Source organism: Chanos chanos, chromosome 5, assembly GCF_902362185.1.
Source record: "Chanos chanos chromosome 5, fChaCha1.1, whole genome shotgun sequence".
In the NCBI taxonomy this organism is placed as follows: Eukaryota; Metazoa; Chordata; class Actinopteri; order Gonorynchiformes; family Chanidae; genus Chanos; species Chanos chanos.
The window spans coordinates 36,710,815-36,722,250 of NC_044499.1; the positions used below are offsets into that span (position 1 = coordinate 36,710,815).

General features: G+C 40.8%; 3 protein-coding genes across 3 annotated transcripts in view; 1 reads left to right on the plus strand and 2 right to left on the minus strand.

The window, feature by feature from the left end:
• The window catches only part of LOC115812480 (retinal guanylyl cyclase 2-like), a 7,388-nt gene extending 7,372 nt beyond the window's left edge, over window positions 1-16 (plus strand). The window contains exon 18 of the mRNA XM_030774960.1: window positions 1-16. This exon is cut by the window's left edge and continues 69 nt beyond it. Within this exon, the coding sequence (XP_030630820.1) occupies window positions 1-16 (16 nt within the window).
• A 1,821-nt stretch (window positions 17-1,837) lies between these two features.
• Window positions 1,838-3,531, minus strand: LOC115812481 (SPRY domain-containing SOCS box protein 2). Its single transcript, XM_030774961.1, has 3 exons — window positions 3,445-3,531; window positions 2,293-3,034; window positions 1,838-1,968 (listed from the first exon to the last, which is right to left on the minus strand). Exons 1-3 carry the CDS (start codon window positions 3,529-3,531, stop codon window positions 1,838-1,840), a joined length of 960 nt encoding a protein of 319 aa, XP_030630821.1.
• Window positions 3,532-4,582: 1,051 nt separating this feature from the next.
• actl6b (actin-like 6B) lies at window positions 4,583-9,954 on the minus strand. The gene is made up of 14 exons (XM_030776001.1): window positions 9,930-9,954; window positions 9,538-9,614; window positions 9,240-9,405; window positions 8,857-8,957; window positions 8,578-8,675; window positions 8,090-8,184; window positions 7,278-7,384; window positions 7,058-7,147; window positions 6,832-6,893; window positions 6,574-6,688; window positions 5,626-5,706; window positions 5,296-5,391; window positions 4,857-4,943; window positions 4,583-4,663 (listed from the first exon to the last, which is right to left on the minus strand). The coding sequence occupies exons 1-14, from the start codon at window positions 9,952-9,954 to the stop codon at window positions 4,583-4,585; spliced, it is 1,281 nt and encodes a 426-aa protein (XP_030631861.1).
• Window positions 9,955-11,436: the final 1,482 nt, after the last annotated feature.

An 11,436-nucleotide genomic window follows, 5' to 3' on the forward strand; every position in this document is an offset into this window, starting at 1 on the left:
GAGTAAAAGGAAGTAACAGTGGAGGTGGAGTAATTTATAATTATACAAATCTTTATCCATAACTTACACAAATCTTTCCATAAATCCATAAATTACACATTATTTACCTTTAAACTACACCGATCTTTACTCTTGATCTACACAGATTTCTACTGTTAAACTACACAGATCTTTACCCTTGATCTGCACAGATTTCTACAGTTAATCTACACAGATCTTTACCCTTACCCCACATCTTTACCCTCAATCTACACAGAATTTTAACCCTGATATACACAAACCTTTAATCTCTACCCAGTCCTTTCCTGTACTCTACACAGATCCTTACCTTTAATCTACACAGATCCTACAGTTTTAAGATGTGCTGAGACTGGTACCTAAATAAGCTGCTGTTTTGTTGTTGATGCAGGTGTTCATCTCTGTGCCTGTCAGAGATATAAAAGTGACACGACAGAAGGAGAGCAAATGGAAAAGAAGGATACTGTCCAAAACACTCCTGTGCTCTTTTTCACAAACCAATAAATGCAGCTATAAAATTGTCACAGTGAAGTGGGACAAGCTTCTGCTACGTACTGCCATAAACAACGCACAGAGGATCCGTACTGAATCGTGGTTCTGTGGTAATAAAGCTGCTTCCTGGGATTTGCAGGCAATGTATATATTTATAAAAATATATCTGTGTTGTATATATATGAATATTGAATTTAATATTGAATTTAATGTTAAACAGAACATTTTCTAAATGATTATTCTCTCACCAGTAGGTTTAATGGTGTTATTTAATTTTAATTCAAAGATATTGTTTTAACAGGTGCAATGTTCTATTCTCAAAGCCCAATATAATTATTGTTATTATGTTACTATATGTTGCGATGGACTGGTGACCTGTCCAGGGTGTTTCCCCGCCTTTCGCCCTATGAGCGCTGGGATAGGCTCCAGCACCCCCCGCGACCCTAATCAGGATAAGCGGCTTAGATAATGAGTGAGTGGTATTATATGTAAGGATTGTAGAATTTTGTAAAATTCCCATTCTGTTGAGATGTGCTGTCATTGAGTGTGTCTGTCTAAGATGAATAAAGGAATGTTGTAGATCTGTGTGAGTAGTCTGTTATTGTGTTTAGACTGGTAGTATTTGAATCTGGGGCCTTGAACTAAGGGATATGTGGTCTATTACAGTCAGTAATATGTAAGTTGGTCCAAACTCTAAAAAGCATTTATTAGTTAATTACAGAAATTTTTGTTAGTCTAATATTCCATCCTTCAACTATCTCAGGACATTTATCCCTAAAAACATTATAGACATTTTTTTTATTGAATAGAGAATTTAACTTACACAGTCCAGAATGTTTTATTCACACAGTGACCTGTATATACTTTTGCTAGCTACCTTGGTTTGTAGAAGTGATGTGTTATCTTTGAAAAGTATTATTAGAGCCTGTTAGAACAACTAAGTATTAAGTTAACACCAAATAATGACAGCCTACATACACAGTAACCCTCACATAACTTTAGATCATGTATTTGCTTTGAAACTTTCATCACAAGGTCAGTGTTACCAGTTCTTTAAATTAATATAAATAAATGCTGTTGTCCACATTACTGTGTGGTCTCTCCCAAACAGAAACAGAATCATAAAAATATTTTAAAAATAAAGTAAATAAATAACAAACAAAATAATTTAGGGATGAACAAATACTGTAGATACATACATAAATAATGCAACTTCATGGTGAAATAAATAAACCAACATATCTGATTTAAATACAGTATCTCCTATTATCGCTCTTTTAATGCAACTGAGTCAGCCAATGTAATGCTCCGTGTATGAGGTCAGAGGTCAGTACTTGGCCAGCAGGTGGTGCTGTAGAGCGCGAGGAAGTGGTAGCCTGTCTGTCTGAGTCTGTCTGTCCGTCCCCATTGTCTGACGGACAGACAGACGGCACAAAGACAACAGGGAAGGAGGATCACCTGCAGAGGGAGACAGAATTAAAATCAGTGAGTGAACAGACTGGACAGAGATTTGACTGAAAATCAACTGCACGTATCCTAAAGAAAGGGGCAAATAGCACTGAAACTCTCCTTCTGTTGTGTTACTTAATACAATATAAATCTGTTTAACTGAGCTCAAATAAACTGTCTAACTTGGAAGTTGCTTTGGATAAAAGTGTCTGCTGAACGAATAAATGTATATGTAATGAAAAGGAGAGGAAACAGATTAAAGAGGGGGAGATGAAAGACGGAAACATGTTTTTCTTTGCTGAATTATTTCCTGAGAGTTATTGACATACTTACGGCCCATGCCACTGAGGTAGCGCAGGCGTACACGTGCTCCGCCCCAAACACAACTGACAGCGGGGTAAAGCTCCTCTCCTCTTGGGAGACCCCTAAAGGCCACGCCTAGGAACGAACTGTTCACAGCATAACCCAACATGCCTGCATCCACATCCACAACTACCAACACACGTTCTGGAACCTTCAGAGGACCCTGCCATGTCTCATCACCCACAGGATACTGTCCCACCTGCCATCCACTATGCCACAGCTGATTGGACGAAAGTTCCCATCCCCAGGTTTGTGCGTCCGCGCCCACAAGAGCGGTGTAACCTGACATCTGTAACGGGCAGTGTTTCGTAGACACACCTATGAGGGCATGGGTGCCACGTTGCCCTGGCTCCCAAAGTATCTCCCACACATGTAGCCCTGATTTCACTCCCACTGCACCCCTTGCTGCATCGCTGCTCTGTTCCACACGAGTTCGACAGACGCCAGACCCCGAATCACAAACATGCATGTTTGGAGACATATGAAAGGGACTCCATTGTGACCGTGGATCACTGAGGGGAACAGAGGGTGAATCCAGTAGGACAGCGAGGCGCAAGGATGGAGTGACAGCTATCGCTTGGTAGAGCGAGGGAGAGCATGATGATGGTGGTGAAGGAGTATTCCTCTTCACACTGTGGCTTTTAAACAGCCAACGACACAGAGTCAAACCCATCCAATCACAATGTAGGCCTAGCAGGACAGTCAAAATATCCTGTAAAGAGATTTAAAATATGTGAGACAGCTGAATTACAGAAAAACAAGTATGCGTAGCTTTTGCTCAGGAAAATATCAGTGGAGGGACAAGTACAAAATATATTCTGATTCAATGGGCAAAATAAGTAAATGATCTTTAGTAAAATACAGCAATGAACAACAGTTAATATTTTGACATCTAGGAGATCCCCCTAACTATGTTTTTTTGTTTGTTTGTTTGTTTTTGTTTTTTTTTGGCATCACCACGTGTCCCCGCACACAAAAATAGCAGAATATATGTATGACTTTCTTAAAATATAAATGGATACATTTGTAGGCTTACCGTGGTACCTGTCTTAGTTGTTGCCGTTGTGTGTTGTCTAGTCCGCTTGACCAGTCTTTAAACAACGCTTATCTCGCGGCGCCTACGTCGGGTCTGTTATCTTGTTCGATGAAGTCTCGTTCGCACTGTCTGGCGACCTCCGCCGCAGGAACGGCACACTCCAACATTAACATGGTACGTCATCAAAGACCGTGATGCCAAGGGCAGTTTTCACGCCAGATAATGCAATCGCTTAACACATACGTAGACAAATCTGAGGACAGAACTTTTGGGGCAGCTCTACATAGAGTAATGTAATGTACTAAATGTGGTAGCCCAACTGCTGCTCGTAACCAAATGCTTAGTCAAATGGCTAACATAAATTATACTGTTCTTCTGTATGAATGCTATTTAAGTAATTATTTCTTCTTTTTATTTCTTGACCTATGGGTAATTGTCTTCAAATCCAATCGTTTACATATTTGTCCTGAAGACGAACTTATAAAGTGTGGACTGAGGAAAAGAATACTGGTGAAAATGTTCAAGAAAAACGTATAGACCAATCGCTGTTTTATATACTTTAATTAATGTTACGACCTTTTCAGAAGTTCCTAACTCGAGAAATAGAAGTATGGTAATTTCAATATTACTGATTCAGTATGTTTTGTTCCAGAATACAAGACAGTAGATTCTGCAATGAAGACGTCAACCATTAAATAAATGTGAGCAAGGTGAATTATCATTAACTTTATTTGTCAGCACAGATGACCATGGAATGTGATTCATCTCATATTAATGACTATGTATACAACAAAATTACCTCTCGCCTATTTTTTTCAGAACCGTATGTTTGTTGAGTAGCTTTTAATTTTGGACATTAAAAGACTCATGACATATTTCATATTCTTGATCTCTGTGACACAGTCACCAATAGGGGGCGCAAACTATGAGCCCGAAAAAGTTATTTTCATAAGTAACAACAGGTCAACATGGTTATGTTAAAATCAAGTTTTTTATGAGTTGTGTGTGTGTTTGCTTGTCTGTCTGTATGTAAAATGCAGCTGAGAAAATACCCAAGAGCATTATTGTCCTGCAACATGAGCATGTGACAAACAGGACAAATTACATTGTATACATATGTTTGTGCTTAGGTATGTGTATGTATGTATGTGTGTGTGTGTGTGTGTGTCTATGTGTGTGTGTGTGTGTGTGTGTGTGTGTGTGTGTGTGTGTTTGTATGCTGTTTCAGGGACATTTCCTCTCCACACTCTGCTTGCCTCCCTCCTCATACTCTTGTTTGGAGATCCACATTTGTTGGAAGGTGCCCTGAAGTGCGAGAGAAAGAATGGAAAGCGAGAGAGAGAGAGAGAGAGGGAGAGAGAGAGAGAGAATCAATGAGAGAATCTTTGTAACACACTGACAAAGAAGTGTGAGGATCAGTGTTGGAGGTTTTGAAGCTGTGTGTAAGCTGTTTAAGGCAATTTCAGTATTAGTAAATGGGTGGATTATCTTTACTCACCAGTGAAGCCAATATAGACCCTCCAATCCAAGGGCTGAAACGGCGCTCCATAGAGCTGTTACTTGCAATTAGCTTTAGCCTCATACTCTAAGAGAGTGAGGGAGGGAGAGAGAGGGGAGAGAGAGAGAGAGAGAAAGAGAGGGAGAGAGAGAGGGAGAGGGAGAGAGAGGGGATTAGTTATATGCAGTTAACGACTGAACGGTAAGGAGATTAAGTTAATTAGGTTAAAGCTGAAAAATATAGGTTGGATAGCTAAGTAGCTAATTTAGACTTTGAAAGCTAATGATAGGTATTTGAAAACAATACATCTAAAACTTAAGTCCACGCTGAGGAGTGTGAAACATGCAGTCTACTGAATTTAGAGGCTCTGTATGCTCCTGAAAGACAAGCAAGGTACTATTGTTTGTGCTTGTGGGTGTGTTTTTGGGTATGTTCTTACTGGTGGTGCTTTCTGTGACAGTTCTCTATTAAGTCTCTCAGTAAAACCTTGCAGCAAAGTGTTGCCCCCTGTAACAATTACACTGCTGTACAGACCCTAAGACACCCACACAGATAAAGAAAAGCAGTTAAACATGCAAATAAACACATTTGAAAGTTAAACATGCAAATACACACTGAAATTAACGCCCAGTCTTTCAAACAACAAACATTCCACCATTTTCAAAAACATAGTAGTGTACATAACTGCCCACAACATTTTGTATGTATTCTCTCTCATCCAGTAACTCAGGGACTAAATGTTTGGTCAGATGGGGATGTGTTTACTCACTGGACGAATGTCGATGTCACACATGCCGATACTGGTAGTGACCACGTGTCCCACCCCTAGCATGGTATTACCAGAAAGACCCTAAAGACACACAGGTATATCTTACTACATTCAAAGGAGCAAAAGCTCATACATTTAACACTTACCCTAAAAGAGAACAAACACCACAGAATCCTGCAGCATGAGACTGATGGTGGGCAATTTTTCAATGTTTTTGTTTTTTGTCCTCTTTATGCATTGCTCTTAGAAGTGGCTCTGCGGGCCATACACCCGTAGAACAGTGTGTTTGTGCAGACTTGTGTTTGGACAACAAACTAAAAAGCCTTGTGGCATTATGAACCTTGAGAACTTTAAGGTTGGTTTTATAACTGTTAATATATTCACGTATGATAAACATTCCACAGTTCCAGAGAACTACACAGATTTGCAGCAACATTCTGTATCTGTGGTCTTAACTGTGGTCTGCTGAGATGAAGAGAACTAATTAAATAAGAAGTCACATCTGGTAACACATAGCCTGGTATCGTTTTTGCTGCAGTGCAGAGTTATTCTCTATTGAGCTGATGAGGTTTAATTTGATTTCACACTGGTCCAGTACAGTTTGGCTTGTTCAAAGCTTGACAAGATGACAAAGAGATATATTCAATGCTGTCATTTTAAAGGCATTTTTAAAGGTTGGTGGTTAAAGCTAGCTAGCGATTTATCAACAATGAAGTATTAATTTGTTATAACACTAAACATATCAATAATATGGGGATTAAAGTCAAGTAAAGTCAGGACAGGGACATTTCCATGGAGTTGATCATTCTTGGCTCATTGCTGCATTTTTCAGCTTGAAATCCACACAGCTCAAACTGACAACTGAAAACTTAGGACCAGCAGGTAAAAACAAACAGCACCGCATTATTACACAAATGCACACATAGGAGTTATAGAGAGAACTTCCACCTTTACGTTAGATGGGTCAAAGAGGCCTTCTGGGATACGTAGTCTCTCAGCTCCATAATCAGTGGTGTAACCACTGGGCATCTCATAGTGAAGAGTAGGCATCTGGGCTGCTACCCTGTGCCAAGGCAGGGATACAGTTCCAGTTTGTCCCAGTGAATAAACAGGTTAGAAGAAGTGTGTGTGTGTGTGTGTGTGTGTGTCAGTGAGGGAGAGAGAGAGAGAGAGACAAAAAGAGGGCAGGAGAACATTTTCACATACTGTTCATCATATGGGGAGTCAGACACCTGGAGAACAGATGCCTGGAAGTCCTGTATCACTTCCTGAGGGAAGGGGAGAAAAAGTAGGTTGAAGGATGAAAATGAGAAAGTGAAAACAGGAGCAGGTGGAAGAAGTTACAATGTCAATCTGAATGCATCAGAGCATTACAGTGAGTACATTGCATGTTAAATGGCACTGATGTCTCTGGTCACGAAATCGCCCTTACATTGCACATGTAGGTGTGCCAGGACTTGGTGACAGGAGGCAGTTTGTCTTTCTTAGTCCAATTTGGAGGGGCACCTTCTCTCACCAGCTCCTACAAAGAGAAGGATTTAGAGTATTATTACCGGGTTTTATGAAACGAGAAAATGTATGGATATGGGAATGTGGGGGTGTATGTAGCAGGCAATGCTCTAGGAGATTAAGAGTAAAAACAGAAAGTTTACCTTAGAGGCGATCATGTACGGTGGAATGATATCAATATTCATCTCTTGAAACAGCTCTCTGCACTGCATGGTGATAAAGTCACCCGCCAAAGGAGACTTCACTATACCTGTACACAACCAACACAGCACAGTCACAAAAATGATTAGCTCAGAACATACTGTCAACACACTACAGATACAGTACACAACACAGGCATTATGAACACAGTCGATACAAAGTCAGCTCAGCACAGTGGGAAAAGGACACAGTTAGCACACCATAGTCATGACTCCTCAGACAAAGCATGTATAGTTGTGGTACAGCATAGTCTAAAATCATCCAGTAAAATTTCACCACAATACATACACAGAATAACATTTTCCACACAACACAGATGTAATTCAGATAACATAAACAAAGCCAACACAACACAGACAGTGAAAACGGCAAAGAAAATCACACAGCACTGCAAAGCACACTTGAAACAAGCAATAGATTATAAACCAAGAACAGAGTGAAGCCAAAATACAGTGAATGCAGATTCTGGATGTTGTCATATGATCATTTTTTTCACATTAGAACACAGGTGGATAAAACATTTCACACAGTCACAGTCCTTATAATACAAACAATAAGCTCCTGAAAAAAAAACCACATGAATGAAAAAATGTAGCAAAATACAAATTTGCATTTGAACTTGGCCAACCAATGAGAAGTATGGGTTCGCATAACTGTGATACAAACAATGAAATATTTTTAAAATGGTATGTTATTACAGTCAGGACTGAATCATGCTATGGTTGTGCTAATACATTTCTGTGGTGTTATTTACCTTGCTGCAGGACGTACCCATCATGCACAGGAATGGCTGTGGTGTGTGTTGCTCCACTGTCTAGCACTAGACCTGTCGCACGACCATTAGCAAAGCTAAAACCAGTCAAGTTAAGGCTACATGTTACCATGGAAACCTCAAACTAATTTCTCGTGGGACTAAAATAAACTGGCGAGTAATTACACTGTCATTCCCCTTATCTAATAACTCCCCTTTAAAATGATTTTGTGGTTGAATAACACACCTTGATCCATAGTTTGTGACTGGAAAGCACTCTTGGACGAAAAAAAAATTATCTTATTGCATCCTGGTCCTTGTTTGAGATTGGATAACATTTCTTGGTCCATAGTTTGGTGCTGGATAATTCCTTGGGAAGAACTGTGATTGTGTGTATCTCCTTGGCTTTAAGTCTTTCACCGAATATAATGAGCTTTTTGATAGCTGTATTTTGGATAGTGTTCCCAGTGTAACAGGGTGTGATTGGATACGCTGTAAGAACAGCAGTCTTGCAGAGGAAGAAAGCAGGGATGTTGTAATGCTCAAACATCAGCTCAGTCAACTTCTCCCTCTTAGCCCGCGAGTTCCACTGCATCACACGCACAGATGCGCAACATGCAAAATGCAAGAGAGAAAGAGATAGAGTGAGGGGGGGTGGGGGTTTAGTATCGGTAATCTTTAAAAATTGTCATAGGAGTGTGTGTGTGTGTGTGTGAGAGAGAGAGAGAGCGAGAGAGAGACAGAAAGAATGGGAGTGTGTACAAACTTACCGGTGCCTCAGACATTAGAACAGGATGCAGACTTGGCTCTGATTTAATATGTTTACAGTAGACATGATCCACTATGGCCTGAAATGCCTCCCAATCCTCAACTAAGAGATAAGACAGAGAGAGAGACACACACAGAAAGAGAGAGAGAGAGACAGAAAGAGAGAGAGAGAGAGAGAGACAGACAGACAGACAGAGAGGGAGAGATGGACAGAGAGAGACAGACAAACAGACAGAGAGCTGTTCACCTTTCTGTGTAACATTGCACATAATGTGATTTTTCCTTTCTCATTTTTGCAGTGACTCCGTGGTGTTATGCTGTTTGCTTGTTTACGGGGATGTGTTGACATGTGTGTGTTGTTTGCGGATGTGTAAGTCAATCATACTCATGCCGTTTTTTAATGGCGATATCAGCTCCACCCCAGCTCGAGGAACATGAAGAGCAGTTGTGTCCAGGTAGAAGGTTCTCCCAGCTGCGGTCTCTTGCTCAGTCCCCATCTCTCCAGACCCCTCCTCTTCAACATGTACACCCAGGGAGGTGGGAAAATCTGCCTGCAGAAAATGATTTGTAGCATATCATAATCATTGGTGCCATCCACTAGTCAACTCACCAACTATGTGTTATCTCACAAATAAATGGGGGGCAAGACAGAGAAATACATATAGGCCTATGAGTAGGCTCACTTTAGGACAGTCCTCTCCAGCATATCCTGCTCTGGTGGAGAAAGAGCCAATATCAAATACCAATGCTCCTACTTCATCTGGAAGAAAGATGGGAAGATGAGTAAAGACACAGAGATAGACAGATAAAGAGAGAGAGAGAGAGAGAGAGAATTATCAAGAGATCATTAAATTGACATTTGGATCAATTAACTAGCCACCCACATCTCGTGTCACCTGACGTTTCTCTTTACCGGTCGCGTGTGAATTTGAACGAGCGCCAAATGTGCTTTTATACATTGCTTATTTGTGTACCATGTGTAATTTTATGTATTCATGGCGCACATTCCTGTTTTATGTATCCTGAAAATATCGGGTGTGGAGAGATGTCGCCATGGGAATGACAGTAATCTTACCTCCGCCATATACGCCACCACTCATTTTGTCCTCAAATTTCAATCTGCGCCTGCTGAAACGCCAAAACGAATGGCTTCCTGAGCAGTGATGCACGTGACAGACCTGCCGTTACCGGCGTTTTCACGTTACTCGCAAACTGAGAATCGAGAGGTGGAAAGGTGTGAAATATCGGGGAGCAGGTCCGTTTTGGAAGGGACAGAACGAATAGGAGAACCGACTGTGTTATCCCCGTGCTTCCCAGGCTCACACCCGCAGGCGCGTCTCTGTCTCCTTCTGCTCTACGGTTCTCCAATGTTTGAGTCGCCTGGCCGAACAGGTTGTGTGTCATTGGCTGAGCAGCCCGATAGGGATCTTAAAGGGCATCTTAAAGTCCGCAGAAGATTTTACATATTACTGTCGGCTTATTGGGGAATGATGGATGCGCTTGACTCTACTTTTGATTACACAGTTACACACTTCATTAAAACTTGAAGTGTCATGTCATAAGTGCATGATATCCTACAGTGTTATGCAGCATTTTTTTTCATGCGTTATAACAAAACCCCACCAAACAGTATGCGCATGCCTTATTTCTGGCCATGAACGTGGTGGATGCTGTTGCTGGGAAACCTGTCATGCTAGAACTCTGGCGGCTGGATCAAACCATTCCAGGCTGTACGTCTGCACCTAATTGGTGGAGCCCGTTGCTTTTTACTGTCGGGTTATTTCAGACGATTTATCTATTCCCGAACAACATATTTCATAATTTAAAAGACTTAAAAATGACATTTTAATGCGTGGATGCTAAACAACTATCGTGCTGCCGTGTATTATCGTGGGGTACTGTTGTGCAAACCAAACCGCCAAGATAAGTCGATTTTGGTTTTATTTTCTCTTTATCTATTTGTCCTTTAATAGCCCAAGTCTTCTTCTTTTTCTGTGCTTCGCTGTGTATGCTATCATTCATTTCTGGACGTGGCGATGGACATAAGATAGGGAAGAAGTGGGATAGGAAAGGAAGGAGACAGCATGGACGAAGAGAAACAGGGATCGAGGTATCGATGTCGGACATTAAATACCGAGAAAGCATAAATTAACTACGTTTTAATAATAATCACTGTTCATGTTCACTGTTTCAATCTTTATCTCAGCATCAGCAGCTGATGGGGCCATGTCGCTCGTATCTGAAGACTTTTATTCGAAAATGGACACAGTAGCAAACGTAGTCACTTGATGATGATTGACTGTACTGAAAACACTGATGAAAAATGACCTGTACTTTAGCTCCTGGGTGACTTTTGATGTTGAGGCATTTAAGCGTAGTGACGAAATAATCTTCTCTATTTTCCTGCTATTTTTCTTCGTAGGTTTCTGACCGTGTCGCCTTGATGAACCTCTTACGGCGCAAACCACCGTCTGCGAAAGAGAATCTGGCCAGACATGATGTCTTTGATGCTCTGGAAAGAAACTACGAGTATAGTCAAAATGTTATTTTAATTAAACGGAAACTTTACATAGTTGTGTTTC

Bases quoted from the DNA above. Each gene is read 5' to 3' on its own strand.
- LOC115812481 (XM_030774961.1), bottom strand. From the start codon at position 3,531: ATGTTAATGTTGGAGTGTGCCGTTCCTGCGGCGGAGGTCGCCAGACAG. The intron at 3,035-3,444 runs GTAGGCGCCGCG...ATCTCTTTACAG, and splicing joins AACAAGATAACAGACCCGAC to GATATTTTGACTGTCCTGCT. The intron at 1,969-2,292 runs GTAAGTATGTCA...CTCCCTCTGCAG, and splicing joins CTACCTCAGTGGCATGGGCC to GTGATCCTCCTTCCCTGTTG.
- actl6b (XM_030776001.1), bottom strand. From the start codon at position 9,954: ATGAGTGGTGGCGTATATGGCGGAG. The intron at 9,615-9,929 runs GTAAGATTACTG...TCTTTCTTCCAG, and splicing joins TGGTGGCGTATATGGCGGAG to ATGAAGTAGGAGCATTGGTA. The intron at 9,406-9,537 runs GTGAGCCTACTC...CATTTTCTGCAG, and splicing joins CTGGAGAGGACTGTCCTAAA to GCAGATTTTCCCACCTCCCT.